This window comes from Neovison vison, chromosome 3 (genome assembly GCF_020171115.1).
Source record: "Neovison vison isolate M4711 chromosome 3, ASM_NN_V1, whole genome shotgun sequence".
NCBI classification, from domain to species: domain Eukaryota; kingdom Metazoa; phylum Chordata; class Mammalia; order Carnivora; family Mustelidae; genus Neogale; species Neogale vison.
The window spans coordinates 131,281,078-131,297,901 of record NC_058093.1 but is presented as its reverse complement, the minus strand read 5'-3'; the positions used below and the strand labels follow the sequence as shown (position 1 = coordinate 131,297,901).

The 16,824-nt window shown below is 38.6% G+C and overlaps 1 protein-coding gene across 1 annotated transcript in view; it reads right to left on the bottom strand.

Annotated features, from left to right (window-relative positions):
- RTTN (rotatin) overlaps window positions 1-16,824 on the bottom strand; it is a 157,079-nt gene that overhangs the window by 16,309 nt on the left and 123,946 nt on the right. Inside the window, exons 41-43 of the mRNA XM_044242826.1 lie at window positions 9,215-9,320; window positions 8,167-8,264; window positions 1,415-1,492 (exon numbers count right to left, since the gene is read on the bottom strand). Coding sequence (XP_044098761.1) covers window positions 1,415-1,492; window positions 8,167-8,264; window positions 9,215-9,320 — 282 coding nt within the window. The remainder of the gene's footprint in view (window positions 1-1,414; window positions 1,493-8,166; window positions 8,265-9,214; window positions 9,321-16,824) is intronic.

Genomic DNA, 16,824 nt, shown 5'->3' with positions numbered 1-16,824 from the left:
CCTTATTCAACAACTCAGAAATGGAGAGCTGCTTAGGCTTATTGAGAGATGACACTTTCATAGATGGCTAACGTGATAGAAATGTGAATACTGTATTTATAAGTAGTACCTAAATCTGCATAAACAGATCCTACCTGGAAAGTGTTCCAGGGTATTCCCAATGTAAGGTGTCATGGATTAATGTCAAGTGCATTCAGTCACAAGCACACTATGCAGCATAAAGGATCACAAATTTAGTAAATGATACCTTCATTTTGAGTAAAAAGTTAATACATTGGGAATTTCAATGAAATGTATAAACACTTAATTCCTGTCAAATTGTTTTGAAAAGTAAATTGCTAGGAATGTGTCTTGAACAAATTAACAGAACCTAAGGAGTATATTCAAGATGTTCATTTTCCAGTTATGTTTTTTCCAGTTTCATCCCAAGTAAAAGCAAACAAAGGTAAGAACTTCCTTAAAAATAAAGCGCCCATTATTTATCTTTCTGGTACTCATTTTCCGCGGTATTTCTGTGTGAAAGCTAGTGCTTCAAAAGTGTTGTATCTCTATGACAAAGCAAATCAAAGAGTTCAGGACACTATATCCGTGTAACAGTTAATAACACAGTATTTTAAATGACACCATCAACAGGGTGCCAGGATGACTGACTCAGTCAGTTGAGCAACCAGGTCTTGGCTTTGGCTCAGGTCATGATCTCAGGGTCCTGCGAATGAACCCCAAGTGGGGCTCCCTGCTCAGCGGAAAGTCTGCTTGAGATTCTGTCTCTCTGCCTCTCCCCCACCCCCACACATGCTCAAAAGCATACTCTCTCTGGAATAAATAAATACATCTTTTTAAAAAATTAAGAATAAATAAATAAACAATAGCATCAATACCCAAGACACAGCAAAACACCTCAGTGGTTCCCAGGCAGAGGGGCTGAGTCAAGCAGCACAGGGAGCCGGCAGAGGTGGAGGTGAAAAGCCTCCCAGAGTGAACAGGGCCATGCCCAGGGACCGCAGTAAGCATTTTCTACCCAAACAGGAGACACACTCCTCTTCTTTCCTTATGGATACACAACGGCCACTTATTTCCTGGACAGCTGCCTTTGAAAGAACATAACCAAGCAGTCCATCTTAATAAAATACAACTGAAACGCAAAACCACAAAAAAAGAAGCTAAAGTTTCCTTTAGCTGCGAGAAGTGTAAGAAACAAAGTTAAAATCTGACATAAACAGGAAATGCCATCAATGTTGAAGAATACAAAGTGTAGCCATTTCTATGAATTAACACTGACTTTAAGGACCAATCAACTGTACATCTAAAACAATCTAAAGAGTTCTTCGTGTTCCCCCATATTATCTCATATAAAAATTGTGAACTGTTTAATGCCAGCATTACTATCAAAATTTTGAAACATCATTCTACTTACTTTACATTCTTCATTTTGATAAAGACAGTTTCTTAGAAGCTGCATAGCAATGCTTAACTCTTTAATAAAACCGTCCTCCTGTTTAAACAAAAAGTAGTTTAAAAATACGAACACAATGGCATATTCCAATTTTTATATACAGTAATTCCTTCTCCTTTGGGTCACATTACAATGCAGTATGCTCTCACTGCACCTGACCACCATAACTTTGAGGGGACTGACAAGCTAATGATCTCTGAAAGATGACCATATCTCAAGAAGCGCATCCGCCACGAAAAAGCTATTTCTGTTCTATCAAGCATGGAGGAACTGAGATATATAATAGGCTCCATGTTTCATCTCAATAAAGTGAAGCAGGTACTGACTGGTTTTCAATCATATCAGGTGTTGGCTGACTTTCTCAATGATGAAGTAAAGAACCTTTGCCTACAGAAGAAAAAGGAAAAGAGGCAAGAAAAGAAACTGACAAATATGTAACCCCCTGCATCAATAAAATTATTAAATGAGGCTTTTTCTTGGTTTCTTATCATACGTAATAGAAAGTGGGTATTACACAGGTCGCTGCTATAATGGCCTTAGCTATATATGAATATATGTATACTTCTAAATTTATAAATACATATGCATTCATCTTCTCAAAAAGGAGCATATCCCCTTTTTTTGTATATATGTAGGTTTTTCTTTAAAATTTTGAGAGGTCGTTTCTTCTAAGAGACCAAAATACTCCCAAAATTAAGTGGGTGACTCTGTTCTATTCACCAGTCTAATATATATATTTTCCTTTTTTTTTTTTTTTGAACGTCTTTTTGCCCCCGTTTTGTTTCCCCCAAGATTTGGGGTATCTTCTGATTTGGTTAACACACATTTTTCTGGGGTCTTTGCCACCCTTTTACTATTTTATTCTCTCCTTCATATATTCTTATTTGGATAAAATGACAAGGCAGAAAAACTCAGCACACACAAAAAAAGAACAAGAGGCAGTACTGAAGGCTAGGGACCTAATCAATATGGACATTGGTAATATGTCAGCTCTAGAGCTCAGAATGACTATTCTCAAGGTGTTAGCTGGGCTCAAAAAAGGCATAGAAGGTATTAGAGAAACGCTGTCTAGAGAAATAAAATCCCTTTCTGGAGAAATATAAGAACTAAAATCTAACCAAGCTGCAATCAAAAAAGCTATTAATGAGGTGTAATCAAAAATAGAGGCTCTTACTTCTAGGACAAATGAGGCAGAAGAGAGAATTGGTGATATAGAAGACCAAATGACAGAGAATAAAGAAGCTGAGCAAAAGAGAGACAAACAACTCCTGGACCACGAGGAGAGAATTTAAGAGATAAGTGATACCATAAGACGAAACAACATTAGAATAATTGGGATTCCAGAAGAAGAAGAAAGAGAGGGAGCAGAAGGCACATTGGAGCGAATTATTGTAGAGAATTTCCCTAATATGGCAAAGGGAACAAGGATCAAAATCAAGGAGGGACAGAGAACCCCACTCAAAATCAAGAAGAATAGGTCCACACCCCATCACCTAATAGTAAAACTTACAAGTCTTAGCGACAAAGAGAAAATCCTGAAAGCAGCTCAGGAAAGAAGTCTGTAACATAAAATGGTGAAGATATTAGATTGGAGGCAGACTTTTCCACAGAGACCTGGCAGGCCAGAAAGAACTGGCACAATACATTCAGAGCACTAAATGAGAAAAACATGCAGCCGAGAATACTACATCCAGTTAGGCTATCATTAAAAATAGAAGGAGAGACAAAAAGCTTCCAGGACAAACAAAAACTAGAAGAATTTGTAAATACCACACCAGCTCTACAGGAAATACTGAAAGGGATCCTCTAAGCAAAGAGAGAGCCTAAGAGTAGTAGACCAGAAAGGAACAGAGACAATGTATAGTAACAGTCACCTTATAGGCAATACAATGGCACAAATTCATCTCTCAATAGTTACCCTGAATGTAAATGGGCTAAATGCCCCAATCAAAAGACACAGGGTATCAGAATGGATAAAAAACAAAACCCATCAATATGCTGTCTACAAGAAACTCATTTTGGACCCAAAGAGATTTGGTCCAAATTTAAAGTCCACTTTAAAATTTAAAGATTTAAAGTGAGGGAGTGAAAAACAATTTACCATGCTAATGGACATCAAAAGAAAGCTGGGGTGTCAATCCTTATATCAGATAAATTAGATTTTAAGCCAAAGACTATAATAAGAGATGAGAAAGGACACTATATCATACTTAAAGGGTCTGTCCAACAAGAAGATCTAACAATTTTAAATATCTATGCCCCTAACATGGGAGCAGCTAACTATATAAACCAATTAATAACAAAATCAAAGAAAACACCAACAATAACACAATAATAATAGGGGACTTTAACACTCCTCTCCCTGAAATGGACAGATCATCCAAGCAAAAGATCAACAAGGAAATAAAGGCCTTAAATGGCACATTGGACTAGATGGACATCACAGATATATTCAGAACATTCCATGCCAAAGCAACAGAATACACATTCTTCTCTAGTGCACTGGAACATTCTCCAGAATAGATCACATCCTGGATCACAAATCAGGTCTCAACCGGTATCAAAAGACTGGGATCGTTCCCTGCATATTTTCAGACCACAATGCTCTGAAGCTAGAACTCAATCACAAGAGGAAATTTGGAAAGAACCCAAATACATGGAGGCTAAAGAGCATCCTTCTAAAGAATAAATGGGTCAACCAAGCAATTAAAGAAGAATTGAAAAAATTCATGGGAACAAATGATAAAACACAATGGTTCAAAATCTGTGGGACACAGCAAAGACAGTCCTGAGAGGAAAGTATATAGCCATACAAGCCTTTCTCAAGAAACAAGAAAGGTCTCAAATACACAACCTAACCCTACACCTAAAGGAGTTGGAGAAAGAACAACAAAGAAAGCCTAAACCCAGCAAGAGAAGAGAAATAATAAAGATCAGAGCAGAAATCAATGAAACAGAAACCAAAAATACAACAGAACAAATCAACGAAACTGGGAGCTGGTTCTTTGAAAGAATAAGACTGATAGACCCCTGGCCAGACTTATCAAAAAGAAAAGAGAAAGGACTCAAATAAATAAAATCACGAATGAAAGAGGAGAGATCACAACCAATACCAAAAAAATACAAACAATTATAAGAACATATTATGAGCAACTATAAGTCAGCAAATTTGACAATCTGGAAGAAATGGATGCATTCCTAGAGACATATAAACTACCAAAACTGAACCAGGAAGAAACAGAAAACTTGAACAGACCCATAACCAGTAAGGAGATTGAAGCCATCATCAAAAATCTCCCAACAAACAAGAGCCAGGGCCAGAGGGCTTCCCAGGGAAATTCTACCAAACATTTAAAGAAGAACTAATTCCTATTCTCCTGAAACTGTCTAAAAAGTAGAAATGGAAGGATAACTTCCAAACACACTTTATGAGGCCAGCATCACCTCGATTGCAAAACCAGACAAAGAACCCATCAAAAAAGAGAATTACAGACCAATATCCTTGATGAACATGGATGCGAAAATTCTCATCAAAATACTAGTCAACAGGATCCAATAGTACATTAAAAGGATTATTCACCACGACCAAGTGGGATTTATTCCAGGGCTGCGAGGCTGCAAACCAATCAATGTGATACAATACATTAATGAAAGAAAGAACAAGAACCATAGGATACTCTCAATAGATGCTGAAAAAGCATTTGAAAAAGTACAGCATCCTTTCTTAAACAAAAGTCTTCAAAGTGTAGGAATAGAGGGTACATACCTCAACATCATCAAAGCCATCTATGAAAAACCCACTGCGAGTATCATTCTCAATGGAGAAAAACTGAGAGCTTTTCCCCTAAGGTCGGGAACATGGCAGGGATGTCCATTATCACCACTGCTATTCAACATAGTCCTGGAAGTCCTAGCCTCAGCAATCAGACAACAAAAAGAAATTAAAGGCATCCAAATAGGCAAAGAAGAAGCCAAACTATCACTCTTTGCAGATGATATGATACTTTATGTGGAAAACCCAAAAGATTCTACTCCAAGTCTGCTACAACTTGTACAGGAATTCAGTAAAGTGTCAGGATACAAAATCAATGCACAGAAATCAGCTGCATTTCTATATACCACCACCAAGACAGAAGAAAGAGAAATTAAGGAGTCAATCCCATTTACAATTGCACCCAAAACCGTAAGATCTAGGAATAAACCTAACCAAAGAGGCAAAGAATCTGTACTCAGAAACCTATAAAGTACTCATGAAAGAAATTGAGGAACACACAAAGAAATGGAAAAATGTTCCATGCTCATGGATTGGAAGAATAAATACTGTGAAAATGTCTATGCTACCTAAAGCAATCTACACATTTAAAGCAATCCCTATCAAAATACCATCCATTTTTTTCAAAGAAATGGAACAAACAATCCTAAAATTTATATGGAGCCAGAAAAGACCTCAAATAGCCAGAGGAATGTTGAAAAAGAAAGCTAAAGTTGGTGGCATCACAATTCCAGACTTCAAGCTCTATTACAAAGCTGTCATCATCAAGACTGTAAGGTACTGGCACAAAAACAGACACATAGATCAATGGAACAGAATAGAGAGCCCAGAAACAGACCCTCAACTCTACGGTCAACTAATCTTCGACAAAGCAGGAAAGAATGTCCAATGGAAAAAAAGACAGTCTCTTCAACAAATGGTGTTAGGAAAATTGGACAGCCACATGCAGAATAATGAAACTGGACTATTTCCTTACACTGCACAAGAAAATAGACTCAAAATGGTTGAAGGACCTCAATGTGAAAAAGGAATCCATCAAAATCCTTGAGGAAAACAGAAGCAGCAACCTCTTCGACCTCAGCCACAGCAACTTCTTCCTAGGAACATCGCCAAAGGCAAGGGAAGCAAGGACAAAAATGAACTATTGGGACTTCATCAAGATCAAAAGCTTTTGCACAGCAAAGGAAACAGTCAACAAAACCAAAAGACAACTGATAGAACTGGAGAAGATATTTGCAAATGTCGTATCAGATAAAGGGCTAGTATCCAAAATCTATAAAGAACTTATCAAACTCAATACCCAAAGAACAAATAATCCAATCAAGAAAGGGACAGAGGACATAAACAGACATTTCTGCAAAGAAGACATCCAGATGGCCAACAGACATGTGAAAAAGTGCTCCACATCACGCGGCATCAGGGAAATACAGATCAAAACCACAATGAGATACCACCTCACGCCAGTCAGAATGGCTGAAATTACAAGTCAGGAAATGACAGATGCTGGTGAGGATGTGGAGAAAGGGGATCCCTCCTACACTGTTGGTGGGAATGCAAGCTGGTGCAACCACTCTGGAAAACAGCATGGAAGTTCCTCAGAAAGTTGAAAATAGAGCTACCCTACGACCTAGCAATTGCACTACTGGGTACTTACCCTAAAGATACAAATGTAGTGATCTGAAGGGGCACGTGCACCTGAATGTTATTAGCAGCAATGTCTATAATACCAAACTATGGAAAGAACCTAGATGTCATCAACAGATGAATAGGTAAAGAAGATTTTATATATAAATATCATATATATATATAACTATTATATATATATATTTATATATAAATAAAATAATATGGAATACTATGCAGCCATCAAAAGAAATGAACTCTTGCCATTTGCGAAGACATGGATGGAACTAGAGGATATTACCCTGAATGAAACAAGTCAATCAGAGAAAGGCAATTATCATATGATCTCCCTGATATGAGGAAGTTGAGAGGCAACGTTGGGGGTTGGTGGGATAGGAAAGGAATAAATGAAACAAGATGGGATCGGGAGGGAGACAAACCATTAGGGACTCTTAATCTCACAAAACAAACTAAGGGTTGCCGGGAGGAGGAGGGAAGGGAGAGGGTAGTTGGGTTGTGGACACTGGGGAAGTTACGTGCTATGGTGAGTGCTGTGAAGTGTGTAAACCTGGCAATTCACAAACCTATACCCCTGAGGCTAATAATACATTATACGTTAATAAAAATTATTTTAAAAATGTAAAAAAAATTGTTATTATTATCATCACTATTATATAAAAACTGTGTTATCTTGAGCTTACATGAGCATGCATTTTGAACATGAGTCCAGTAAACTCAATGCTAGAAAGAGACTTTCAAAAGTCATGGCAGGAATAAAGAGAGATTAGGAATACCAGTTCTACAACCACCCAGATACAGAGCAACTACCGGCTTTCTCAGTTCCTAGTTTTCTGACTATGTTGACCTCAGTTCATGAGAGAATAAATACGACCTGCTTAGAGAACAGTGCCTGCTATGTAGAAAAACTCGTTAAGTTATATCTCATTCCTAGTGAATCCATGGTTGCTTTGAGAAAAATACCTCCTTTTGTAATATAAACAATTTATCTGGTAAAATATCATACACACTTCAAAATGCTTATAACAAAAAGCATGTAATATATAAATCTCATTTTAAGCTCTTTAAGTGAAAATTAAGTCTGTCCCTCTCTCTCTCTCTCTCACACACACACACACACACAACCCCAAGCCCAAAGTTGCTAATGTAGAAATCCCTTCAATTTCTCTAACTATACTTCTCTTCTAAATCAGACACCCATTTGTACCAAATGCTGATGTCATTTATAAGTACAGGAAACTGGAGAGATGGTCTCTATGTCATCCCTTCATCCATCCAGATGTTTGGAATTCAGAGTTACCTGTTTCTTTAGGGCTGCCTTCCCAGGCCGGAGAGAATCTAGGTTCAGTTGTGCATTAATGTGTTTCATCTGCTCCATGCAGCTGTCTATTAGATCAGCTGAAAGATAAAATCCGAAACAATCAAAAGGATATTCCATTCCCAAATAAGTTGAAATCACATATAACAAAGTCTCCAAAAAATAATGCTTTATATTTCTGAGCAACTTCATTTTGATATTTTCAGAGAGAAATTAACAAATCAGAGAAAAAGAAAGAGAACTAAAATGTTTAACAACTTGAATGTTTTCGATTTAGTATGATACTTCCAAAACCTACTTTATGGTTTAAGGTATGCATAATTCATTTTAATAGCAAATCACAACAGAAATTACTAGGCTTGATGTTGCCGTTATTCTCTTTAACTCTAAGACCTATGTTCCCCAATTACAGAGGAAAAATCACCATCCTCTAGAAGGGAAATATATATGAAAATGCAGGATCATCTAACACTGTTGTTATTACTATCAAAACTATGTGGGTGTGGGCTTTTTTTCAAGTACGCAATATGTGCCTGTGGTTACTAATATTTAATTATTATGAAACTAAGTGACGTGTTTCTTCTTACAGTTTCCCCACTAGGGACACCTAGGTTGCTCTGTCAGTTAAGTGTCCGACTCCTGATTTTGGTTCAGGTCATGATCTCAGGGTCATGGGATCAGCTGCATATCAGGTTCCATGCTCAGCGTGGAGTCTGCTTGTCCCTCTCCCTCAGCCCCTCCCCTCACTCATAATCTCTCTCTCTCAAATAAGTAAAATCTTAAAAAAAAAAAAGCTTCCCTAATGTTTATATAGTCTCTAAATTAATAATCACTACTCAAAAAATAATCTACATGTGTAATCTTTATTTTAAAAGTAATACATGTTTACCGTGTTTCTGCATGAGAAAAACGTTTTAGTCACTGAGATTTTAAAGTTCTTTACATTCTGAATCCAAAGAAAATTAAAAGAAACAAGCAGCAAAATATATGAATTGACAATATACCACAGCAGTTGAGTCATGTGGCTCACCTTTCAAAGCATGTTTCTGAGCTCTTCTACTGACAGCCAAAAGTGACATCAGTGCATTTGCAGCAACTCTTTTCAGGCCATCCTTGGAAGATTTCCCTTCATAGCACTGCAAAGAATGTATACCAAACTGCCTTGAAGAAAAACTTTATCTGGAGCAAAACCGTTGTGAATAAAAGATGTGGTCTATTTAAAAGGTATTGCCAGGTTTCAACTACTCCATGAAATTCACTGGAACTTGATAAATCATTAAGATTTGAGATTGAGAATGCTCAGTGTGAATGGGATTGTAGAAGAAACTTAAAATGTGGAAAAGAGCAACAGTCATTTGCAAAGGCTCATCATGTAAAGGAAGAACTGTGCACTTAACTCAAATTCACCAGGGAATGTACGTACATATATGTAACTTATTAAAAAGGGCCCTCACGCAACGGCTGAATAGGAAAACTGCCATCAAATTCCTCCTATCTTCTTCTTGAGACACATCCCTCCCTCAATTTCCACCCTATACACTCCTATACCTCAGAGGATGTTGTTCTTTCTATCCTGCATTTCTACAGGCACATTCATCTGTCATAGTACATACTCTCTCCTTTTAAAAAATTGTGGGCTAAACTATTTCAGGTAAATACTAGGTATCATATAATGTCACATTCAAGTATACACTATCATAAAGCCATTATCATGCCTAACATATTTAATAATTTATTGGTATCAACCTAATATCCAGTCCAAATTCAGATTTTTCTTTTGCCTCAAAAATGTCTCCTTATGGTTGTTTTAGTGGAATCAGCACCCAATAAAGCCCTCACAGCCTATCAATAGAGCTCCTAAATCTAGAGCACCTGCCATTTTCACACCTCCCAAACCACCCACCAGGGTTTTTCATTTCGTTCCGTTCATATTGTTAGTTGTTGAATAAACCAGATCAGTCATCCTAAGGAATGCCCCACATCCTGGGTTTGACTGCTTCCTTGTGACGATTTGAACTTGTCTTCTCTGCTCTGTATTTCTCATTTACCAGGTGCTGTAGTTCTAAAGGCTTGAGTACATTCAGGTGAAATCTTCTGTGATAAGATTCTCATGTGGATATATACATAAAGTTTAATTACAATTCCAAAGGATCCATAAATTCAAGTGTAAGAACTAGAAGTTCCTCATATGATTTATAAATATTAGCTATAACTCACATTTGCAATTTTTCCTTTCACCAGTAATTTTCAATGATCTAATTTTATAATATTAAAATCAAGCTCAAAATACAATCTTACGTAAAATATAGTATAGCATACACAGATGCAACTTCACTCTCCCTGATTAGCCTATACCCAACAACGTGACAGCCGAGGAGCCTGTGGGGGTGGGGGGCTTTGGGGGGCCTTCCAGCCCCACCACCAGGGGAAGTGTGATTCCATCCTAAATACCTCACCTAGGCTGCTGCCTCTAACCAGGCAGTTCCGTATCTGGCCAATGAGTTCGATATTAAATGCCCAGACCCAGGCTGCTTGATAAAGATCATGCTAATGTGACCTTGAAGAAGGTTGGGGGAAAAGGCAGAAAACTATTTCGGATAATGAATATGTGTGGAGTATAATCATTTAGCTAATTATGAGCATCCTAATTTGCCTATAAACTTAATCTTCACCACTAATAAGAAAACTGCTCTCCTATACACACCCTTACTGAACCTGAATGCATTAATGTTTTGAGGAAAACCAAAATGATCTCACTGAAATCTATTACTCATCTAAACTCTGCAGCAATGAGGGAGAAAACAGCGGTAAAAATTCTAGGGAAACAGTTATGCACGTAAATGTGTCCTTTATTCCCTCATGAAATCTCACTGAAATGACAGAAATGGGATTAAACCCCAGACAGACACAGAGGAGTGAGTACTCACTCACTCAATCACACAGTCAGGAAACCAGGAAGCAGACAGACGAATAGCAAACGCAGTGGAAAGCTTGAGAAGGTGGAATACCACCCACTTCGTACAATGAATTGCCAGCGGCTAAGGGAACTCAGCACCAGGTTCCCCTGGAAGTGAAATCGAAGGAAGATTACTTGAAAAATCTCTTGAGAACCAGTTCGAGGACCAGATTTTGCCCATGACCCACCCAACTCCGCACAGCCAAGCCGCTCCTCCTCCCCACCTTTGCAAGAAACTGGGGATTTAGTCCCTGGAGAGGATGAACTAAAAGCGCTCTGACCAGGCAAAGACAAGGCACAGTTGCAGGCGAGCATATTACACTGAAAACAGGATTAAGTGAAATGTGCAAACTGATTTCTGAGACACCTGCTCTCTTCCTCCTACTTTGTGGCAAAACACTTGGCAGCTGGGTTTTCACCTCGAGGCAGGAGACCAGAAGATTCTTCCCTCGGGAAAGCAAGAGCTCAGAAAGGCAGGCCACAAAGGGCGGGGGCCGAAGCCCTCACGCAGCACAGCCTGCAGCTGACAGCTCGCTCTGCTGCCCAGGGCTTCCAGTCTACTTCCGATCTCCCAGTTTCAACCGCCACAGACCACCAAGATGACCACATTGGTGAGAGAAGCCCTAACCAGAACACAGAAACCAAAATAGTCAAAAAGGAAGAAAAGAGAAATTATGTAAGAAGAAAACTTACTAAGAGCTGCAAACGTACAGAACACACAAAGTAGGGGGAATGCCAGTGAAGTGAAGTAGGAGTTCAGAAGGAAAGAACCCCACGAGGGGCACCTGTGTGTCGTCAGTGGAGCTTGTGACTCTTGGCTTTGGCTCACGTCATGATCTCAAATCAGGAGAGGGAGCCCCGTTTCCGGCTCCACACTCCACACAGGCAATGTTTGAGGTTTTTTTCTCGCTCTCCCTCTGCCCCCTCCCACTTCTGCGCTCTGCCTAAAGTAAACAAATAAATCTTTAAAAGAAAAAAAGAACAAGAAGAAGAATCCTCAAGAGAGGTCAGAACAATGAATTAAACAGTCTCCACCCACAAACTTCATCTGGAAAATGCAGAATGCTAGAGACAGAAAAAACTTCTTAAAACTCCCAGGTGAGAGAAACCAGACATCATAATGGCTTCAGATCTTTCCACAGTACTAGGAGAAGTTAAAGGGAAGAGACAAGGCCTCCTCAATTCTCAAGTGAATGACTTCTAATCTAGAATCCTCACTAGACTAAACTATAAATTTAATGTAAGGTTAGAAAAAGACTGTCCAGATCTCAAAAGAGCCTCTTACGCACCTTTACTCTGCAAGGTACCAGACAACAGACTCTACCCAAATGAACGTGGAAAGCAGGAAAAGGAGAACCTGGGAGACATGTGAACACAGCAAACAGCAGAGAGGTAGAGGAATTCCCCAGGACGAAGGTGAATGGAGATCCCAGGATCATACTGGGCGACATGCAGGGTCGGAAGGAACTAGGAGTGATTTCTTCCAGAACATGAAGCTGACATCAGTTCCCACATGTCTGAATAGACTGAGAGGACATTGCTGGGAAGGAGCACGGAGCTTATCAGTGACAATAGAAAACTTAGCAAATTAAAAAATAATACGATAATTATGTCTAAGGAAAATGGAAGCTGTGAAGTTCAACTGTGGGCAGCACTTTCACAGACTCACCACCACATGCAACCGCCTCTCTCGCCACCGTGAAGACGTCGGATAGCAGGGAAAGGAGAGGGGAGCCCACTGTGGCCAGGTAGGTGGTTAGGGCCTGGAAAGGGAATTCAAGTCTCATGTTCCAAAGCAGGAAGTCAACAGAAAATGTTTAAAATGGAATAACCAAGACAGAATAATACAAGCATGTTACAGACTTGGAAGGGAAACATAAAACAATCACCTAAAAGAGGCAGGAGTAGCTGCCTCTAAGAAGAGGGAAATGAAGGAAAAGGACAGAAGTCGTCTCCTATGGATACAAAACTTATAAACCTGTTTGGCACTCTAAAATGTATACACAAACTGATATGAAAGCCAAAAACTAAAAACAAAAAAAGAAATAAGCAGGATTAACTTCTAGTAAATCCACATATTTTTCAACATAGACTGAAGGTCAGAGTAGAGGATTTAGTTTCTGCCATTTTCCATGCAGCACTTCCTGCAGACTGAAAAGTCGCTCTGAGCATCTGTGCACAGAGCAGGAGCACGTGAGCAGGGGCACGTGAGCAGGGGCACGTGAGCAGGGGCACGTGAGCAGGAGCACGGGGCTCAAAGCGCTGGAAGCCCAGGAGGCAAGAAGGCGGAGGCTAAGACTCCATGTCCGATAGCTGAAGCGACAGACCTACTGGGTGACACAGGTCACACACAAGAGGAGAAATCAATCAAGAGGATACAAAGCAAGAAACATCATGTCTTTGGGACAATCATAGGAAGAAAGAAAATCAGGACTCAATGTAACTTATTTAAATTTTATGTTCTGTTTAGATCTAATTCCTTCTATACATGAAGTGATCTAGGTATTCTAGATCAAGACTCTACTTCCTTTCCAAAACGCACTGATATAAAGAACAGGGTTTTTAATTACAGTGAACACTCACTGACACAGCAGTATCTCAAATAGATAAGCCTTTTCTAACAGATTAACTCTTGAACGTCACCATTCACTAAACACTTGTGCAAAATCTACCTTCTAAAATGTGAAATTAGAGTTTGTTCTTTCCTTTCATTATTATCCTTATATATCAGACCAAATATAAGGAGCAAAATTAATTCAACATCTCAATTATGAGCAAAATCTATTATGTATATTATATGTCTTTGCAAATGAATCATCTCATTGGGGAAGGCAAAATCTCTATTAAGTCAAATATGTTCAGTATGCATGGTCAACAGATAATACGGTCTCTACGGCCAAAAAATATACCTCATAGGACATATATGTCAAAAGACAGAATAGTTTCTAAGGGAATATTCAAATCCTCAAACCTCCTCAAAATGGAATTATGAAAAAATAAACTTGCACATAATTTAAGGCATAAATACCAAATGCAATCTTTCAATTTGTATCCCCCATAGGGGAGTACAGTAAAGCAGCCATTGAAAAGATTCTTTGCCAAGACCTTTTAATTGAAGTTATAGCATAACAATCTGTTACGAGGACTGAGCTCTAGGGCCAGCTTATACAAACTTAATACAATCCTCTCAGTTCGCATTTGCATTTTAAGAACTGAATTACAAGAGGTTAATTGATATGCTTAGGGTCGCACATCCAATATTTTTGAGTAAGGTAATAAACCTCTGAAGGTCATCAATTTTAGTATACTATTTCTTCTGACCATTTAAAGACTGTAGTTTCCTTTCTTTTATATAAAACCTGGCACAATACACAATCTACATGCACGTGTAATAAGAAACCTATGTAATTTATTATTATGTGTTGCTGCTTTATGTATTTGATTAACATTTTAAATCACACATCATCTTTATATAGGGCAGAGCAAAGAAAACATAATAGCATTTGTAGTTTAATAAAGCTCATTAATAAATGTCCCATCTCGTGTGAGACCTACATTTCCTCATAAGTATGTCACAGGGACACTTCCTTTACTTTCTTTGTCTTAAACTTGCTTGTGCCCTTCTAACAAATGTCATGTATTTATATTCTACTGTTTATATGAATAAGAAGAGTGTGATTTATTAGAAGAAACAGTTTATATAATTGGTTAAAGTATCCATATCCACACAGAAGGCTTTACATCTTTTATAATTTGGAGGAAATGGAGAGGAAAATTGGCTAGTCATTAGGAAAATCATTGAGATACCCTGTGGCTCTAGGATACCTCATTTTCTTTGGCCAAGAAGGTAACAGCAAAGGATTATAAATGATAACTTTTATAATTATAGAATAATATTACAAAATATTAAGAAAAAATAAGGAGCAAGAAAAAATTTTTAATTCCTGTGGCAAAGAATTTTTCCTATGTACATTTATTTTAATCTGGTGCATCAACCAACAGGGACCCATATTTATAAGTGTAATCATGATTCCTTGAAACAGCACGACCAATAAGTGAGAGAAAACAGCTAGGAAATAAAACAGCTTTGGTTTGGCCTGGCTGGAGGTCTTTACATTTCACCTGGTCCAGGAGGACTGGCTGTGGTCAAGGCTCCCAGAGCTACTGGGCATTCTGGCCTGGGCAGGGGAGAAGGGCAGATGCGCCCTCCCTACCCCCACTACCCTCCAACCCCAGCTGAGGGCAAGAAAAGGAGGAGTGACTCCAGAAATCATTTACACTCCCTGGAGGGGAAGGAATGTCCGTAAGAGTGAAGGCCCCTTCCCTAGGGAAAAAAGCTCTACTGAAGCCAAAGTCAGGAGATTTATACCGCAAAGGTGTGAATTTGAGTTTCCTCTCTAATACTCTTTAAAGTGCAAAATCAGACTCAGTTAATCAAATAGAGCCTGTTGTTCTGATGGGGATGAGATAGTTGGGACACTATCCAGCTTTGGTTTTAAGCTAAGAAGAGCTGAGTGGAGGGAGGGAGGCTACAGCCTCCCCAGACTAAGTGACTTTGAGCGATGCTGTGAGGATCTTTTCCCGCTGGAGTTCCAGCTTCTGAAGCTGCTACTGGAGACAGGAGAAAATGTTGGAGGCCCCTGTATCAGTCTCCTTAGCTCCTTATGCTCTGAAAGTAACTGTGTTCCGGGCAAAGGAGAGGAAGACAGAAGTCCCCCAAGAGCACGAGCCCCACCTTCAGTGGGTGGGTTCCTACTGGACCAGGAGCCATCCTTGCCTCTTGCAGCCTTGTCTGCTTCGCAACATAATGGGAACTGCTGCACACAACACACAAGTGGTCATGCCAGCAAGATCTGTACAGCCATAACTCCCAGAGGCAGATAAGGGGCAAAAATTCCCAAATTCAAAGCAGCAAAGAGAGAGCAACATATCAGCAAACTGGAGTAACATGCCTTTGTGAAACATGGCTGACTGACAGGGGAATGAATGGAAGCAAATCCGTTAAGGCACAAGTCTAATTCTTTTCCACCTCCCAGCAAGAAGATAAAAATCATAAAACCGTATGATTATTAAAAAGGGAGATTCTTAATATTGAAAAATCTAGCAATTTCCTATTTGTAAAAATGACTACACAACTTAGGAAACACTTGGAGGTTTTTTTGGTTAATCTACTTATAAAATCATACTTCATGATTTTAGAATGTTTCTCGATGAACAAAATTCTTGGTTCATATTTTAGGACTGCAAAAAGTAAGTTTATAAGATAAGTTCATAAGGCAACGTGGTTTAGAAAGGTGGCATTTTCCCATAAATGTACCGACAAAGTCCGCCCATTTCTATAGACAAACCACCTTAAATATATGTAATTTACTTACATAAATCAAATGTTGTTTAGATGAATATATGTTTAGAGATGTAGAAATATCTTTAAAATGGTAAGACATTATGAATTATAGCTGCATTCCTGAAATATAACCATTTTGGTTCTACAACGACACACTGTATTTTGGGAAACGGATGGATTTAGATTTCTAATATTTCATTTTGAAATTTTACATCATAATCATTAAAGAAACTAGTCAACATCAGAAACCAGGACCGGAGACAAGATGCTTAATTTAACTTTACATGCTTTTGTTTCATTTAAATGTCATAATGAACATTAACTACTTTTTAACTTGAAT